A 20998-nucleotide genomic window follows, 5' to 3' on the forward strand; every position below is an offset into this window, starting at 1 on the left:
AAATTATATTCCAGTTCTGTTATTGTATCAAAATGCAGCATGATGACCTACTCCTATATTGCAGCCTTATAATGTTCTCAGTGTGACAGTATGGGGTCCATTTACTTAAAAACACATTTTCCGATTTTTTTTAAAAGCTCTAAGAATTTGATATTTATTAAGTGCAAAAACCACGAAAACCTCTAATACAAAACTTCACTAGGTAAAACTTGTCAAGGTCCTATAGAAGTCAGTGGGAGCTGCGCTGATCCTATTGGACCGTTTTAAATTAATTTGGACTTTTAGAGGTTATCTGAATTTTTTTTCTCTAGGCTCTGAAAAGTTTGAATTTTTAGAGGCATGCGTCTTTTTTAGCGCATCGTTCAGTGTTATTTTCTGTTCCTACTTTTTTTAATCGGATCTTTAAGTAAATGTCAAGCCATTCATGCTTTTAGAGAGACTGAGTTTAGTCATGGTTTCAAAAACCACTAAAATCTGAACTTTGATAAATGGACCTCCACGGCACAGTAACTTCACTGCAATCATACCAATTATACCAATGGGCAACACCGTTCTGAAAGAGGCACCAGTGAAGCGTCTGGAGCTATTTAATAACTTAGGGGGGAAACATATCACAAGTGCAGTTGCCCATATCAACCAAAGACCAATTGGTTTTGATCAGTATACTAGCAATCAGAAAACAAATACAGCAACACTTAAATCAGTCTCATTGTTTTTAATTAAGGTTTACTTTATAGGTATTCATGACATATTTATAGAGTGCGGATTTGCCCTCCAAAAGACTATTTTAACTGCTAAACATCCAATTATGTTTACAGTAAGCATAAAACTGACTATACTTGCCTAGATACAGTATGGTTGAAGAGTTTGGTCACTATCCATCACTGTTCAGAGTAGAAAAGCATGGTAACAATTGTGCCAGTCCCTCAAGTAATCTAATCAAATCTTAATATGTCTGTTCATAATCAAAATTGTATCTGTTGAGTCACATGTTTTATATATGTACACTTTAAACATGCACTGGGGAGTGGAGCTTGAAGTGGAGTCCAAAACGTATTTGCATTGGGGCATTCAAGTATAGAATTGCTATTCCCTCTTATGACAGAATATGGGTCTTAGGCTTCCAATTATCTTTTTATTGAAAGAGAAAAGCCTCCCCCTGGAGCAAAAACACTGATTCCTTATTAGTCTTCGCTCTTTGCTTCATGAAAAATTCACCAGCCTGCATATAAGGCAATTTGATCAATAAGGCAACTTTTTCTAATATAATAATCCATCAATGTCTCATTTTCTGGAATCAGGAAATCCAGACTGTCTGGAGCAGAAGAATCCACAATAGCTAAAATTGTCTGTTCAAAAGGTTTTTTTAAAAAGTCAGGCATGAAAATGTGGGTGTGTGTGGGGGGGGACATTATTTCTCAAATTTGACAGCACAAAAATAAGTCGGTTGTTTAGGTGCGTTGATGTGAGTTTAATCTTTAATCTCTGCTAAATAGGGCGAATCAGTTCTGCAGATGTTTGATATTCAGTAGTGGAGGCAATTTGCTGGGTTTTTTTTAATTCTTCCTCCAGTTTATATTCTCATTTACCTGCAACAAGGTTGGCATTAAACGATGCTTCTGATTTTCTTAGTGAGGCTTCACAAGCTAACATCTGTTCTGAGAGGCTTAGCTGAAACATGAAAACCGTCTTGAAATATGCTAAGTTACTAAATGATTTATTGATTTTCATCCGCTTTGCCACTGAAAACTTTAAAGCAAATTAATTCCATTCTTACAACCCTGAAGCTTTAATCACTTGTGCACGCCTAAACTTCAAGCTCAGTTCTTCAGGGCCTGTCACTTTTTTGCTTTTTTTTTTGAGAGACAAGTTCATTGAGAGGTTATGAAGATCTCTTACAAATACTGTGAAGTCTGAAGGTTCTCATTTTTTATGCCATGAATTATGATGGTGTTAACCTTTCCCACCAGTATTTTTAGAACCATACGACATCACATTTATAAATCTAATCTATCAGTCTGTCTGTCTGCCACTTTCACTCTGTCTTTTCATACCTACATGCAGATCTAAACTCATCAATACCAATATATTAAAGGAGTAGGAAAGGAATATTTACTTGGGGTGCCAAAAGTTAGGCTATACATAAGTCATCTGTTTGTTAGCTAACATACTGAAAGTAGTTGTACAGTATGGGACCTATTATCCAGAATAATCAGGACCTGGGGTTTTTCAAAAAATGGGTCTTTCTGAAATTTGGATCTTCTTACCTTATGTCGATTAGAAAATTATGTAAACATTAAATAAACCCAATAGACTGGTTTTGCTTCAAATGAGGATTAATTATATCTTAGTTGGGATCAAGTACAAGCTACTGTTTTATTATTACACAGAAAAAGGGAAATCATTTTTAAACATTTAGATTATTTCATTATAATGGAGTCTATGGGAGCCGACCTTTCCGTAATTTGGAACTTTCTGGATAACGGGTTTCCGGATAACGGATCCCATACCTATACTTTCATGTTAGCCATTCAGTAAAGAAAAGATTGTTTTGTGTATAACAGGATACTGCTCAGGGTCGGACTGGGGTGTGTAAGCCCCATCAGAGGTGCTATGCCAGAGGCCCCCCACACCATCCCTGGGGCCACCCACTGCCAGCCCATTTTCCTCCACCCCTGTGTAAACCTTAATTTACTTTTGCCAATTGGGGGAAAGAAGACAGCTGGGGAGTGAAAGCTGTGGCAAGCGGGTATCATGTCTGGACCAACAGCATCCACAAGGGCCAGGGCCCACCGGGTTTTTTTTTCCAGTGTCCTGCTGGCCCAGTCTGACCCTTGTACTGGTTATTTGATTAATGATTTATATTAGAATTCAGCCTTTTGAAGAAAAATCTAAAAATGACTAGTGATGAGCGAACTTTTTCGCCAGCCATGGATTGCTGCGAAATTCCACATTTCAGCATGTCTGGATTTTGACAATTTGTAGCGATATAAAACGTTTATAAGAAAAAATGCCTGTTGACTTTAATGAATTTGGACAAAAAAATCACCATAAGAAAAAACGCCCATCGACTCTAATGCATTATGAAAAAAGTCCGCCATAAGAAAAAACACCCATTGACTTTAATGCATTTGAAGCGAGAAAAATTGTTGCACGCATAAAAAGTTTTCACGAATCGTAACGGCATCTTTCATCCATCGTTTTCATGATGCTTTAATTGCTGAAGCAGAAATTAAAGATATGTAGATCCACACAGAGATAAAATAGGATGTGGTTTCAATCAAAGTAGAATTCTGACCTGTGAAATGAAAAGTTCATAAAAGTATGCTGAATAAGATGAGGATAAAAATGTCTTGCTTGTCCTTACACAAGGGACATGGCCATTTGATGTTGTCAGGACCTTTGAAGTGTCCATGTTCTACTACACTATGGTTCTTATGGGGGTGGGGAGTGTTAAGTCCCTGGAAAACATGAAGCCTACAGGTCACAGCTCATAATTGCACATGAAGCTTTATTCCCAGTTTAAGCCACTGAACAGGGTGTCATACTTTTCCATTAATTTATGTGCACTCCCCTTCCTGTCCTATCTGATTTAAAGTTGCCAATTCGTACAGAGACCTTCAGGTCACTAATACTGTTAGTTTGAGAACAGGGGCAGATCTGGGAATATGTTTCACAGTTGTTCATCATTTAGAGTATTGATTGCAGCTCTTTGGGATTTTTTTAGGACAGTTTTTTGAGGTCAGTTTTAGGTTTTCAGTATCATGCTGTAATCAATCATCAGAAGGGCAGACATAGTTCTTTCTAGGTGGTCTTCACTTAAATAAAATTATGTTTCTGCCATGATATTGAAAAAGTTGCGTGTCCCCTTGAAAGAAAACATGGATTTCTTGACTATATATTGCAATCTATGTAAAGGAGCCAACTACTCTATGTTGGGTTTATCCCTGGTCTTGCTAGTCCGGCGTGGTCTTTTATTCGACTCATTCAAAATGCCAACATTTTGCTGTGCATTATAAAATGGCCATATGTGTAAAGTGCAAAAATGCAGCAATCTGGCATTTTTTTGCACTTTGTACACTGCTTGGTGCATTGTTCAAATAGCCACAGGCCTCAGAGCTCAGAGACCTGCAGCTTCCTTCACTAATATAGCACTGACTGCATTAGTCATTATATATTTATATATAGTGTAGAAAAATGAAAAAGCTTGCACTCACAGGTCTTATGAAAACATTATTTCTTCTTTTTCTACCTTACATTTTTGGGCTTGTTGCACCCAGGCAACCTTTACCTGTTTACGAGTTGTGCTGGCTTCCACTTATTTATATTGCATATACACATATTTAAAGCAAATGCTTGAAGTGATGTTGAACAGTCTATGAATACAGTAAAACAAAGGTTCATTTATATTATCAGCATTAAAAGATAAACATATTAAAATCATGTGCGACTATTTGCTATAATGAAAGGCACCACTCACATAAGTGGCATATCTTTATCCACATGTTATAATAAATATGATAATACAGTATCTGAGGCGGCAGCTCTCTGGAGAAACTTTCCAGCCTTAATACCTTCCTTTTTTATTTAACTTCCATTTCAAAGTACCAAGCTTTATTCCACAAGAATAGCTAAATACAGTTATTGCAAACAATGATTTTACCAAATGCCTAGAGTCTTCTGGGTTTTCTATAAAGCATTCAGCACACTGTATATGACTGCAAATCAAGCATACCTAAGTATTCACTATTCATTATACAGCCCTAGATGCATGAGCCAAACTAATAGCTCCAAATTAAGGGAGTTGTGCCCATGGAATTTAAATGATAAAATAAAAAGATTGTTTCAATACCATTTATTTCTAGTAGATTTAACATAGAGTTACCAGGGGCCATTTATGTCTCCTTAGAACTTGTTCTCTCACAGCTCTCTAGTAGTTGTCTAAGTAGTCCTGATTTACTGTTTCTGTCACCACTAGAAGGACCCCTCAAAATAAGGGTCCACAGGACTTTTCCTTCACATTCCCGTGTGGCCTAAAATAATCTCACAGGTATCAGAGGGGGGGTCAACTGGTTGATGAAAACAAAATAAAAGCACAGATTCTGGATTCATATTTTTCGTCACACAAATGAGGAACCAGCTAATGAAGGTTTCCTTCTTAACAGTCCCAATTCTAGTAATACAACTAATGATGCATGGTTCACACATGAGAAAATTCAAAAGAGACTAGAACATGTTAAGATAAACAAAGGTCCGGGCCAGATGGTATTCATCCCAGGGTAATTAGCGAGCTTAGCTCTGTGATTGCCAAATTTACTTAATTTTTCAGGATTCATTGAGGTCTGGTATAGTCCCGAGAGACTGGAGAATTGCTAATGTGGTGCCTCTATTAAAAAAAGGATCCCGTTCTCAGCCTCAAAACTATAGTCCAGTTAGTCTGACGTCAGTGGTAGGAAAGCTTTTTGAAGGGTTAATAAAGGATAATATACTAGACTTATAGCAAATCATAATACTATGTGTGTGCCAGCATGGTTTTATGCGTAATAGAACTTGCCAGACTAACTTAATTTCTTTTTATGAGAAGGTAAGCAGGGACCTTGATTCTGGGATGGCAGTGGATGTGATTTACTTAGACTTTGCTAAAGCATTTGATACTGTGCCACACAAAAGGTTACTGGTTAAATTTACGAATGTTGGCCTGGAACATAGTATTTGTACCTGAATAGAGAATTGGCTAAAAGATAGACTACGAAGAGTTGTGGTAAATGGAACATCTTCTAATTGGACCAGTGTTGTTAGTGGAGTACCACAGGGCTCTGTACTAGGTCCCTTGCTTTTCAACTTGTTTATTAATGACCTGGAGGTGGGCATTGAAAGTACTGTTTCTATTTTTGCAGATGATACTAAATTGTGCAGAACTATAGGTTCCATGAAGGATGCTGCCACTTTGCAGAGTGATTTGTCTAAGTTGGAAAACTGGGCAGCAAACTGGAAAATGAGGTTCAATGTTGGTAAATGCAAGGTTATGCACTTTGGCAAAAATAATATAAATGCAAGTTATACACTAAATTATACACTAAACAAGTGTGTTGGGACTTTCCTTACATGAGAAGGATCTAGGGTTTTTTGTAGATAACAAGTTGTCGAATTCTGGGCAGTGTCATTATGTGGCTACTAAAGCAAATAAAGTTCTGTCTTGCATAAAAAAGGGCATTAACTCAAGGGATGAAAACATAATTATGCCTCTTTATAGGCCCCTGGTAAGGCCTCATCTGGAGTATGTAGTGCAGTTTTGGACTCCAGATATAAATGAGCTGGAGAGAGTGCAGAGACGTGCAACTAAACTGGTTAGAGGGATGGAAGACTTAAATTATGAGGGTAGTCAAGATTGGGGTTGTTTTCTCTGGAAAAAAGGCGCTTGCGAGGGGACATGATTACACTTTACAAGTACATTAGAGGACATTATAGACAAATAGCAAGGGACCTTTTTACCCATAAAGTGGATCACCGTACCAGAGGTCACCCCTTTAGACTAGAAGAAAAGAACTTTCATTTGAAGCAATGTAGGGGGTTCTTCACAGTCAGGACAGTGAGGTTGTGGAATGCACTGCTGGGTGATGCTGTGATGGCTGATTCATTTAATGCCTTTAAGAATGGCTTGGATGATTTTTTGGACAGACATAATATCAAAGGCTATTGTGATACTAAGCTCTATAGTTAGTATAGGTATGGGTATATAGAATTTATGTGAAAGTATGGAGGAGTGTGTGTATGGATGCTTGGTTTTCATTTGGAGGGGTGGAACTTGATGGACTTTGTCTTTTTTCAACCCGATTTAACTATGTAACTATGTAAGGTTGAATTTCTATGAAAACCTTTTGTAATTCCCAGGATTTAGACTGGAGCAATACTATTATATTTATTACATTTATATGCAACAATTCATGACTTAGATCATATAATGGGTGAACAACATTTTCTATACATGGCAGTAGTGCCCCCCCCTGCAAACTAAAAATCTTTGGAGGGGCCTGGTGCACAGCAATCCCTACCCGAACACCCCGCCCACTCTCCACACATATGAGAGAGGCTGGGGAGGGGGGGCTGCTTTAAAACTATAGAGGAAGTTAACCCCTCTGTCAACCCATGATAACGGGGTCAGCCACTTTTATTACATGTTAAGATTTGGGGAAATACTTTTTTCTGTATCAAAGGGCATTTTACTAAGGCATATTAAAAAAAAACAAAATGTAAAATATCAAGGCAAATCAGCATGTTTTTACACAAATGCAGCAGTTTTCCCCCAGTCTTCCACTGTAACAGAACACAACCACAAATAAGTGAGTGCCACAACCTGCAGAAGAGTTAGCAACACAACACACCAAGGGGGCACAGGAAATAACACCTTCTCTAAGAATAATACTCTCTGCACTGTATCCTTTCTCGTCCTTTCCAAAATGTTGTGATGCTAGAAATATTAATATTAAATATTTGCATAAACATTCACATTTATGTAAAACAAAAATGTTTATTTCAGAGATCATTGTATAGTTTTTTTCCCAGAACAGTGAATGAACATATAAAGGGTTTTCAACATGCAGCACAGGCAGTAGGTAATGTTAATCAGAATCACATGGCAGCCAAATGAGTTTAAATGTTATTAAGGACTTGTAAACCCTGCTGGTCAAAACCAGGCATGCAGTCAAACGGATACTGCTTTCAATAGCAAGACACTGAATAGTTGTATAGAATTGTAAAGAAATATATCCTCTTTTTCACCAATGTGACAAGTGATCAAACAGATTGTGATTAAAAATAAATTGATCTGCATTAAATATTACAATAAACATGTGTTTTTTGTTTTTCAGGAGAATATGGGGAGGTATGCAAGGGATGTCTAAAACTTCCAAGTAAGAGAGAACTTCCTGTTGCCATTCAGACCCTGAGAGTAGGTTGTTCAGAAAAACAGAAGCGAGCATTTTTGGCTGAAGCTAGTATAATGGGTCAATTTGACCATCCCAATATCATTCGTCTTGAAGGAGTCATAACCCGAGGTACTGATTGTATTGCTCATTCTCAGATTCTCAGCATTATAAACTTTTAGATTTGTTGGATTCCCTTGGAAAAAAATGTTGTGTATTGGTTTCATTGGTCCAATATAGGTCATAAAGTTAAAAACATAAATACATTTGATATACACCTCTAAATTTATAGATAGATATTTCCACAACTAGAAATATATATGTATGTATGTATGTATATTTCTATTTGTATAGTGCTCCTTGAGGGCAAAGCACTGTACAGCAGACCAATAAATTAGTAGAAGAAACAGGGGTTCATTACAATTATAAGTACAAATAAGTATAGTTGCAATACATGCTAGTTGCAATACATGCCTATGGTAGTATATTAGATATCTACTATATATATATATATATATATATATATATATATATATATATATATGTTTGCTCAATTGGTTGCTTAGTCTCAAATAACATTTGCCCTGTGGTTGCATTTTATTTAATATATATACCCTATTCTGTTTAATCAATCTTTAGGCCTCATCACATCTCAGAGTATAAAGCAACTGCCTTAGTCTGATTTCAGTAGCACTTACATCGCATCTTTGCTATTATCACCTGCATGATATAACTATATATCACTTACAATCTGATCACAAATTGAAGTATCAAATTACATTGGCATGGAGTACACAACTTGCACCAATAGAGATGTCACTGGAAGAATCAGACCAAAGCTGTGATGAATGCAAACTCTTTCTGACATGACCAACTGCAAGTGTCCAACTAATCACAGTTAAATCAGAATGGAAGCACATATGAACATTTGCTTTTTTATCTTACATTTTATTAATGATTACTGTTTATAACCCAGAATGGAAGCATATGTGACGGCTTGTTTTGTATCTTGTATTTTAATAATGATTGCTTTGTATCTGTCTCAGTAAAAGTATTCTTAAAGGGCATGTAAAGGCAAAAAAATAAAATCTCCAATATACTTTAATTAAAAAATGTGTACCGTTTTTATAATAAACCTGACTGTATGCAGTGAAATTGTCCCTTCATTTACTGCTGTGGATAGGAATTGTCAGATGGTCCCTAACTGCTGAGCAGGGAAACAATCATACTTATGAACAGCAGCCATGCAGAACTCAAGCAGCTTTGTTTATGACGATCCCTAAGCAGCCCAGACCACACTGAGCATGTGCACAGTCTTAGTCTTGCAAAGATGTTTAAGAAAGTTACAAGATGGTGACACCCTGTAGCCAACTTTGAAAGCATAAATCATTTGTTTGATTAGGCTTGTGGTTCAGTAAGTTCATGTTTATATTTAGTATGCAAAATACAGCATTTCTAGCCTTATTCTCTTTTAGACTTTACATGCCCTTTAACTGTACTGCTCCAAAGTATATATTGCACTCACTAGTTGACCGCAGATTAACCTAATCAAGTTTTTATTGTTAACAGGGAACACTATGATGACTGTAATGGAATATTTAGGCAATGGAGTTCTAGATTCTTTTGTACGAGTAAGTGTAAATTAATCTTTTTCTATTCATATTTCTCTTATTTTTCCAAATTGTTTAATCACAGTGTTGATGCATATAGCAATTTAGTATTTCATTAAGAGATTATAAAGACAGACACATTTACAGTATTTTACTGCATTGCTTTCTTATCATAATATGCATAAAAAGCTGTACATTTTAAATGGATCAAAAGGTTCATGGCACTTGAGGTCTATTCTATGCTGGCATTTTTCAGCCAAAACAAAGTCTGACATCTACAGCTATGGAATCTGCCTGTAACTGCTGGTGATAGGAAAAGGTCTGCCCAATAATGGGCATTTCAACATTTTCAGACAGAAATGCAACTGTCATCATCAGGCTGCACTGACTGATAATGGCACTTCTCTGCTGGCTAAAAAACACAGGCAGAGAAAAAGTCTAGTTTGCAATGTGCCTAAAGTTTGTTGTCCAAAATATACAACTTTCTATCTGGAGTATCTGGATAGTCTCTGAATTATTATATTTGCAAAGTAAATGTAGAATTATACCTTCCTTTTTAACAGTCACAGTACATAACTTTTGTTCATGAAAACAGCAAAAAGTCAATGGAAAAAAACATAAAAGGCAGTAAGATAATAGAAAGTAGGAGGATAGGAGACAAAAGCATCACATCAGAAAATGTCTGCGTTGATGATGACAAAGAAGAAAATGGTATTGCAAGGCAATGCAAATTAGCACTCAAGCTTCTGTGTGGGTGTTCATGTAGAAAACACATTTCTATAAGCCTAATAGTCTCCTAGCTCTTTTGATGATCTAGCAGTATGTTTTGTTTGTTTTTGTGTAGATACTGACAAGAGGGTGGTGGAAGCTTTCATGATCTATGGTCCAAAAATTATAACTGTCTGCAGCAAGTGTGTCAGCAGCACTGTGGCCACTCAGTTGTTTCTCATTATGTTTTATCTCTTTATTCTCAAAAATACTCAAGTTTAGTTCAAAATGCTTATTTGAATTTTCTGTGCTGAGATAATGTTGAAAATATTATCATGGGGAAAAGACAATACTAAAAATGTGTACTATTACTCTCTTTCTCTCAACATCAGCGTGTGTATGGAGGCAGAAATCAGTACCATCTTTCATTTAACCTGCTTTCTGTGGGGTAGTTGAAACTGACTTCATCAGCTTGTTTTTAAAAAATTGGTTTCAAATCATATTGACATGGAACAAGGCATCTCTCAGAAATGAAAGAATACCTCTTTTTCTTTCTTAGAAACATTTAATTTAGATTGTTTTCTTTTTTAGTTTACAGTTTTCAGTTGTTTGTCAATAGGGGTAAGGCTGATTAAGGCTTGTTGCACTGGACTTCCGATATATGATAATTCTCCAGACATTGAGGAGTTTCGTTCTGAATTACTACAATGCCTGTTTCAATTTTTTTGTTGCTGTTGATCCTTTTTAGGATGCTTTTTGGAAGTTAGAGGTGTCCAGTGCTTCCACTCATTGGCAATTGCCAAGGGATCATACAGTAGAACTGTTGGAGCAATAAGTCTTGCTAATCCTCCATTTTTGGTTGGGGTTGTTATTGAAGGGGTTGGGGTGTTATGTTGGAGCAGGCAGTCAATGAACAGTCCATCAGAGGCAGAGAGGTATAGTAAATGTTTATTTATTTTTTACCAGCAAGCAAAGGCAGCCTTATATGTTTCATGTTAATGGACACTTAATCATAGACAATATGATTATGTTATTAAGCCTATGATTAAATATTCATTAGCACAAAATGTGTAAGGCTTCTCTGTTTGCTGGTACCAAATAAATACATATTTATTTAAAAAAAAAAAATTTTCATTGCCTCTGATGGACTGCTCATTGAGTGCCAGCTCCAATGTACACGGTTTATTCCGCTCCCCTAGCTGAAGGCTTAGGACAGAGCACTTGGGCCTCCTTGTGACTTTTGGTGAGTTATCGATACAATTTATTATTGCACACCTCTATTTAATCAGTTGGTGTTTTAACAATTCACATATGTGAATAGTACAACCCGAAGGGGGTCACTTTTGGAATGAACTGTTTTATGCACAACATAGATTTTTAAATGCAGTTTCATTTAGTTTGTTTATAGTATTTGTTGTTTACTTAATTTATATTTTAAAGTAGAACAGTACCCTATTATAAAAGATCAAGCCAGCCTTTTGCCAAATTTATTAAAAGGTAGAAGGTATATTATAGCAGAAAGTTTTTTATATATATATATATATATATATATATATATATATATATATATATATATATATATATATATATATATTTATTTATTTATTTTTATTTAGTTTTTTATTTAGTTTATATTTATAGTTTTAACAATTCTTTCTTGTGTCTTCCACTTCCTGCAGAAGAACGAAGGACAACTGACAGTTCCTCAGCTGATAGGGATGCTTACTGGCATTGCCTCAGGAATGAAATATCTCACAGAAATGAGTTATATACATAAGTGCCTTGCTGCACATAAGATACTAGTAAACTCCAACCTTGTCTGCAAAATATCTGGATTTCGGCAGATGCAAGAAGATAAACTAGATACAATCTTCTCTACTATGGTAAAAAAAAGGGAAACAAAAATGATGCATGGGGGGTGAAATTCCTATGTGATAATAATAATAGGTGAACACCTGTGGTATTTATTTTAGTAGAGGATTTGACACTATTGATCAGTTCAGTATTCCTCCCCTAACTGTGTTTGTTATTGTTTTTGTTGTTTTGAGTTGCCGTATTTTGATACTGGGTGAGTCTAAGCAACTTAGAAGTTGGCTCCCATACCAGAATTTGTAACAAATCAATTATAGATTTACACAAATGTAGCTCAGAGGGCATTATTTTGTGTGCCTATATAGCAGTTGGACCTCAAAACACACTGGGACTCATTTATAAAGACAGGGCAAATTTGCACCTGGCATAGCGACTAATCAGTGATTAGCTTTTTCATCCAGCTGCAGGTTTTACAGTGAAAGCAATCATCTGATTGGTTGTCATGGGTTGCTGCCCAGGTGCAAATCTGCCCAGTCACTACACCATTTTTTTTAATGAATGGTGTCATATACATATATCTGTAGCTCTGAAGCAATTATGAAAGAATATGTTGGGTGAGGGGTGTATGTGGGGTATTGGGTCCTTGTGTGTGAGGACATAAAAGGGAATCTAAATCTTAGAACTCATTTTCAGCCAATACCACAGCTGTTGGAAAATAATTTTGCTGAGCAATATTTCTCAAGATGATATTACACTTCTAGACTTCAGCTCCTAGCATGCTTCTACCCTTGTATCAAAATATTGTTGAGCAAAAGTGGATTTAGATTCACTATGAGATGCCATACAGTTATGTTAATTTTATTCAGTTAATCATTTACATGATACCAGTGTTAAAGGAGAAGGAAAGCTACGGAGGCATTTTATTGCCAATAGATTAGCCGCAATAGTGCAAGCTAGAATGCTATATTTATTCTGTAGAATGTTTTACCATACCTGAGTAAAAAGCTCTAGAAACTCTCTGTTTGTTTAGGATAGGAGCTGCAGCATTAACGTGGTGTGACATCACTGCCTGAGTCTCTCCCTGCTCTGGGCTCAGATTACAGTAGATAAGGGAGGGGGCCAGGGGAAGAGGAGTAAACGGAGCATGCTCTTGCCCAGGGCAATGAGGTTTAAGCTGAAGGCAGGAAGACTGATACAGAACACAGGCCCGGATTTGTGGAAAGGCCACCTAGGCCCGGGCCTAGGGCGGCAGGATTTTAGGGGGGCGGCATGATGCCCAACCACACCCACTTTGGTTCAAAAACACTGGGGATGCGCTGGAGATACAATATTTTTTTAAATTTCCCCATTGATGATGAAAATTTGCACTAATAAAGGGGAGCGGACAGGGGCGATGAATGGCAGTGGGCCTAGGGGCGCCGTCTATGTAAATCCGGCCCTGCCTGTACAGAAGCCCATGTGTACACAATAGAAGGAAAGAAATGCAGTGTTTCTTTTGACAGGGGACTCAGAGCAGCACTACTTTGGGGGTTTACTGGTATATTTAGATGGACCTTTCTGATAAGGCTTACTTAGTTTTAACCTTTCCTTCTCCTTTAATGTCAGCCTTTCAAGGTACAAGACTGGTGGTTTATGATTCATAGTTCATAGTAATGCTTGATAAAGGGGGCAACCCCGAAACGTTGCATGCTGCAATAAACACTTAGCAAGGTATAACCTGCTTGCATTACCTGTGTGCCGGTGAATTCTTGCTGCCATTGAATCGTGAGGTTGCCATTTCCTCATTTTGCTGTGCACCAGGGATCTCTATCGTTGGGATGGCCAGGGTGTGCGAGTACTCACTGGATCGTTCTTTTATGATTCATAGTTCCCCATACCCCTGTACCATGCTGTATGGTCAGTTCATAAATCCAAGGTTTGTTAATGAACATATTACTAAATATCTTAATAATAATAATAATATTACATAATTACTAATTAAAAGTCTTGCAAGGCACTTGACAAATCACATTAGAAATTTTCAGTGTGATTACAGAACTATTAGTAGAATAGTAGAATGTGTAGAAGTTAAAGCACGGCAAGTGTGAAGTGGATTGAGGGTTATTTGTAGATAAGAAATACCCATGCTAGAAATTTGCTCAGTTCAATAAAACCAAGCACGCATTCTGCCATTTTTATTATTGTTAGAGGGCACAGGAATATCGCAATTTCTGCTCAGATATGAAGATAGATATGTTGAATTCTTCAGAAAAACTATGTTGATGTGTTTTCATTTACCATAATAGAAAAATAAAGTGAAACATTGCCCTAATTATAACTATATTTATTTTAATGAATATGTCTGTATGTATTAAATGTCAGGGTGGAAAGAGTACAGTTCTATGGACAGCACCAGAGGCGATTCAGTATCATCGATACAGTACTGCGAGTGATGTTTGGAGTTTTGGAATTGTCATGTGGGAAGTCATGTCTTATGGAGAAAGGCCTTATTGGGACATGTCCAATCAGGATGTGAGTTAAATGTAATGCTGGAGTATTGCATCGCATGTTATTTAATGCTGCTGCATTGCATGATTCCACCATAATAAATATGTGTTACTGTTTTGAGTAACTTCTTCATTGTCTTCTTGAAAAGTCAGTATTATCTATTGGCTTTTATATTGCTGAATATACAGGGGCTTATTTATTAGTTTTCCCATTTTTCGTTTTAGTCTTAGGGGGTTATTTATCAAAGGTTGAGTGTTAGAGGGTTTTTTTTTACCTCGAACAACCTCAAAACTCGAATGGTAAATATTGAAGTAGAAACTCAAACGTATAAAATTCAAACAAATGATACCGAGCTAAAAACTTAAATCAAATGTGAATCGAATACGAAAGCAATTCGAATTGAGTTTTCCTCCAAAAAAAAAAACTAGAATGTCAGGAAAGCTATTCTTCAAATAAGTCAGAGGACCTCTGCCATGGACTTCAACATGAACCCGGCAGGTTTTAGGTGGCGACCTATCGAATTTGAGTTACTTCCAGGGTAGGGGGATGATCTCAGTTCTAATTTGAATTCGAGCTGGTGGTTTGAAATGTGAAATTGTGAGTTTTGACCAAAAAAACACCTTGAAAATTCGAATTTGAGTTACCATTCAAACCTTTGTAAATCTGCCCCATAGTTTTTGATCTCTATTAGTGATATAATATATTCTCAAGATGTATATGGTGTGGCAAGCAGGTGGCTTGGACACGTAACTTTTAGGGGGATTAGTCAACGGTGAGCAGGCAGCATAGGAGAAAGGAGCATAAAGACAGGGACATACAGCTTCTTCAAGGAAAACACATGTTTATTTTCCAACTTTAAACAAACAGTGTATTGTCCACAGACACAGGGGTGACCATTTTATCATTCAAACAAATAATAAAATAAAACCTAGCCCACTGGGCACTACCTTCACACCTTGAAGCAGTCCCTGACTAGGCTGGGCCCCTTGTGGACTACCAGCAAACAAAACAATTGTTATGGCTTACCCCTGTACTCACAGTCTTGGAGTGAACCTTTTAGCCCCCTGGCTTTTCTCCAATGTCCCACACAGACAACAACTCTGGCTCTTAGTCACAGCCACGGGCTCCCTCTGCTTCTGGCAGGATCAGGCGGCACTCCCAGCTCCTCTGGGAGTTCCTAACACAGCCAGGTCTCCTACCTGCTGAGCCCTGATGAGAGACACACTCTCCCATTCTAATTAACTTTAAATAGCCTTTCCACAGGACAGCTTTCCTGTGGAAGGTGAACTCCAATCTCTGGACTGGATCTGCGGAATGGAGTCCCTGGCTACTAAAGTCTTTAAACAGAGCACTGATTCTCTGTTTCATAACTCCCTTCCTGGAGCCTATCTCAGTACCTGGGGCGAAATTAAAGGCTAGAGTGACCTTTTTCCTCCTTTTCCTAGTCACTCTACCACAATGGAAATAGCACAATCTATTAACAAATGGTGAACTCATCCATTAATAAGAATAGAGAGTGGTGGAATTTTACTGTGATGAGCTCTAAATTCACAATTTGATAAATCTGCCCCCAATTTAATTAAATACTGCATTTAAGTTTGCAAGTTTTCATAATTAACATCACAAAATTAGGAAATCATGATTACATTAGAATCAAGATTAGGAATCATGATTGTGCCAATAAATGTGGGTGTATTTTTTTTCTGGGATTTCCATGAATTGTAGCAAAAGCAAATGGGAAAATGAATACACATACACATTTAACTGTGAATACAATATAAATGCACACTTTAGTTCTAAATATGAATGAGAACAATTTTGCTATATACAATTTTATATACATTCAACATTTTCTTGTATATAACTTTGCAATCATGATTTTTTTTTCCTCCTGTGCAATTTGGTGTTTGTTCTGAGTTAGAGTACGAGTATGACTAATACATTGCATGTTATGCAATATATATATATATATATATATATATATATATATATATATATATATATATATATATATATATATATATATATATATTGGTTTATGGTACTGTATGTGTAATATGAATCACAGGATTTATACAAAAATGTCAAAAAAAGGTTTATTCATTATATATATATATATATATATATATATATATATATATATATATATATATATATATATATATATATATATATATATATATATATATATATTGTTTGTTTTTCCCCCAACTATAGGTCATCAAAGCTATAGAAGATGGTTTTCGGCTCCCAGCACCAATCAACTGCGCCCCTTACCTCCATCAGCTGATGCTAGATTGCTGGCAGAAAGACAGAAATGAAAGACCAAAATTCACTCATATCCACAATATCCTAAGTAAACACGGACAGAGTCCTGATAAAAGTAAATCTACAACATCAACAATAAACAGGTACATGATGGCAGTCATATACACCAATATTGCCTAGCCTCTGTACTATAATCCATATTCACCTGTGAATCTTCTGATCTTCTTTCTTTTCCAAAGAAAGGCCTTTAAATAAAACTTATGAGGTGTCAGTGAGGGTTTATTCTCTTGGTAAATTTCCAATTACTGGAAATGATTAAAAATTAATTTTGACCCTTAGTGGGTGAGATGACTTATCACAGACAAAAATGATAAAAGAACCCCCAAAAAAGGGATAAACCCCTAAGGAAGTGTATATCTCCAAACTTAGTAATGCCAACAAAAGCTCATCTTTATTAATTATTAACAGTGGTGTAACTGCAGAGGAAGTACACCCCAAAGCCATGGGGGGTCCCAGATCTGCTTGCTCCATGTGTGGGCCCACAGATGACCTGAAATGCATGCAAAATTCTGGGTTACCCACAAATTTTATTTTGTCTTGCAAGTCACCAACAATTTACACTTGCGCCATCAGTTATGCTACTCAATATTAAAAACCAGATCCCACTTTCAAATTACTAAAAGGGAACAACATGTCAATTAGATCATATGTTGTACAACAACTTAAGTGTGAATTTAAGATCTGATAATCTGCCTATACATTTAGAAATTTTTTAATGTGGTCAGAAAGAGCTCGCCTTAGTGTTCATGATGGAGCACTTCTGCTGGGGGAATGGCTTGCGCCATTTTCATACACTATCATTTTTCAATACATTCTTTGTTCACTCAAATAGTCTAGCTCCTTTATGAGCAATCATTGACTTGTCTAATTGCAAATGAGATGAGTTAAAACAGTTAAGCATTCAAAACTCGCAGGAATTAAAAGTAATTAGGGGTCATTTATGACCTCCAAGTGCAGTTATGGTTGTACATTTTTATGAATAGCTGTTGTGTGAGGCACTTGTATCTAAAGCTGATTGTTGCTCTTTGGCATAGTTGCACTCAGCACCACAACTCCCAAACCTATTGAGCCACTGCAACCCTAGAATGTATTGTTCACAATTGCATCAGGGGCATTGCCATATAGTGGCAGCAGTTATTCATATAAATATGGCGACTTGTGTCTGAAATGTGACTTTCCACAATGTAGTTGTAGCCGTAAATTACCCTTATTATTGTTAACATTTTGCTAATTGTGTATTGTTATAGAAGTGGGAACACCATTTCAGCCCCAACTGACCCACCAGCAGGCAAAAGGAGCAATGACTACAGTTTTCCTTTTAAAGATGCCATAAACTATTGGAAGAAATTATGATAATGCTTTTAAACCATGAGCATTTTTTTTAGAGGTTAAATATTTTTAGATACAAGGAAAGTCCAACTCTATTTCTATATATATATCAGCCTAGTGGAGCACTGTCATATAATGCAAAATCCATTAACTTAAAAGATACGTGCCAGTGATTGCATTTTATTACCATATAATTTACTCTTCTAAGTGCTTGACCTCTTAAATATATCACAAGGCACAGAAATTTACTGACTTACCCAGCAGAAGATAAAGAGATATACGTTTTCAGCATAAAATGATTCTCCGAGTAAGGACAGTATATAATGCACAATTATGCATTATGTACACACAACTGTATTTTTAGGGACATAAAATGTAATGATGCGAATATTTGTAACTTACTAAATCCATGTATATTCTGTCAATATATATTTACTGAAATTATTCTAGATCAACACTTTTTCTACCACAGTTTAGCTGAAAACATGCTAATAACATATATAACAATACTTCTACCACTTTAGAAAAGAGCATTCCATTGCAATCTTTCAACTGTACTTGACAGGCTGCTAAAAGCATCTGGCAAAGTGTGTCATGGACTTCAATCCAGTGTGCTTTTCCTACATCTACAGCTAGTGCACTCTTGTGTGCCAGATTTGGGTGGCGAAACAGCAGACTGAAATAGGAGACTACTGACACAATACACCTCAGAGTGTTCTGTGTGTAGCAGTCTCTTGACAAGGGCAGGATCAAGTGCCACCGGAAAATACCCTACTGAATATTAACCTCCAACTCAGCTCTTGTGCCTGTATTCCTTTTTGTGGTTCATTTCCCCAATTTCCAGATTTTGGGGATTGAAAAGGCAATAGCTTTTAACTACATTTTAAGATGCAGTTACATAAATAACATATCAACTTTTAAAACCAACAGGTATTCAAACTTAAAACACGAAGGAAACTCCCTCTTTGTACAAGAAATGCTTGCCAAGAATCAACCACTATCTACGTTCTTGGTCTACCTAACATGCTGACCCCTAAAACATGAGTGGCAAGTGAAACCAGGCAACCCAGTATCACCACTCTTGCGGGACCAATGCTTGTCAAGAGCCTGCATCACTACCAGTCTGCTAATTAGCCATAACAACCCTGGCCATAGTCACCAAAGGCAAGCATGCCATCGCCTGCTGTGAAATCCCTAGGCACCTATATATGAACCCCATGCATGGTCTTCCAAACCCAATCCTCAGCCGGGTGGGTGGGATGCAGCTCCAGCTTGATCAATATGGTGGTAGATCCCAAAAGCACCTTCCGCCCCAACCCTGCATCACTAACCATGCCCCTTCCTATCCCTATTACTGACCTCCTTCACCTATTCTGTGCTCCTTTCCAAAGTTCCTATTCTCAATGGAAGAAAGGTGTGAGTACAATAGCAGAATCAGGCAACAGTAGCAGTGACTAGATTTTCAACTGCACTGCTCTGTGCTTATTAGTTGATTGATACCATGACAAACAGACATGCACAAACTATGTCCTAAGTAAAATACTTAGGAAAAATATTCAGCCAACTTGTAGTAGACAATATATATATACGTTTAGCTTATTTTAAAACAGACAAGCTCCAGACCAATGCCTTACGCATTTCGGGCATTGCCGCCATTAATCATAAGCAAATGTTTTATTCATTTTCATTTTATAAGTAACCTTTAGTAATTTCAGTAAGGAAACCTTTGAAGCTTGGATATAAAATTGTCAACCTGCATAATATGTATCTCCCTGTTCTGTGTCAGTAATCTAAAAATCTGAAAATGACAGATGAGAGTGAAAGTTGATTTGGTGTTATAATCCATGAGGCCACCAACCCAACAGCATGAGGAGAAGTAATGGAATAGACCATATCTGTAACGGGTGCTAGTGATAGTTGATGATAGCTGCATTTGTACCCCCCTTTCACTTTACTTTAATTACATCTTGTCACTTGCACATCCTCGCGATGTTCAGAATGCTGACAGGTGCACAGAGTTATCATTTGTAACATATGTCTTGCAGTATACTGAGACATCTGAGAAATGAGACCCTTATGTTACAACTGTCATTGCTGTATATTTGTGGGCAGTATTCCCAGAATGAACATGCATTTTCTGTAGGAACTATAAAATATGTAGTCATGGGATTGGTAGGGCTGGAAGTTTTTCAACAAAATACAACCTTCATTACTAGAATGTGTGTCGCACCCTTAAGCTAGGTGCTCCGGCTCTGATGGAAATCCTGTTTTTCTGCATGCAGAGTATTTTCCAAAGTCTGTTATTTTGTTACGTTTTGTTTGTGCTGGAGTTGGTTATTTGAGTTAAGAAAGGGAGCCCCCTAAAAGACATATTCGACCTTCCTGTAGATCAAAATTGGACCCAGACCTCAACATGAAGAGCGACAGATTGTGGAGAGTGAGATACTCAAAATTAACTTGATTATTTCTTATGTTAACGATCCTACTCAATCCCCCAAACACTGCATTGCATTGATCCTAGACTGCATTGATCCTAGACTGAGCACTCTCTAGGTTCCCAAAATCCAGGAAGAACCAAGCACTGCCATAATGAGATGTCATTGCTTGAGTGCATTTATACCCTGAGTGGGTACAAGTTGGTCCCTTTAGGAGATACCCATGAACTAACACATCAGCCAATGCAAAAGGTAAAGAGAAAAAGTTTAGCACACAAAGAACCAGAATAGCAACTTAATAAGGCAGCACTTTCCAAACAATTATCTAAACAAATAATTAGCAAATTTATACCTTGGTTCCACCCAA

At 36.9% G+C, this 20998-nt stretch overlaps 1 protein-coding gene across 3 annotated transcripts in view; it reads left to right on the top strand.

The window, feature by feature from the left end:
- The window catches only part of LOC108707501 (ephrin type-A receptor 7), a 124892-nt gene that overhangs the window by 86258 nt on the left and 17636 nt on the right, over positions 1-20998 (top strand). For all 3 annotated transcript variants that reach the window (XM_041582143.1, XM_018245499.2, XM_041582144.1), the window contains 5 exons: positions 7869-8054; positions 9492-9553; positions 11920-12123; positions 14414-14563; positions 16757-16950. In XM_041582143.1, coding sequence (XP_041438077.1) covers positions 7869-8054; positions 9492-9553; positions 11920-12123; positions 14414-14563; positions 16757-16950 — 796 coding nt within the window. The remainder of the gene's footprint in view (positions 1-7868; positions 8055-9491; positions 9554-11919; positions 12124-14413; positions 14564-16756; positions 16951-20998) is intronic.

The sequence above is a fragment of the Xenopus laevis genome, chromosome 2L, assembly GCF_017654675.1.
Source record: "Xenopus laevis strain J_2021 chromosome 2L, Xenopus_laevis_v10.1, whole genome shotgun sequence".
NCBI lineage: Eukaryota > Metazoa > Chordata > Amphibia > Anura > Pipidae > Xenopus > Xenopus laevis.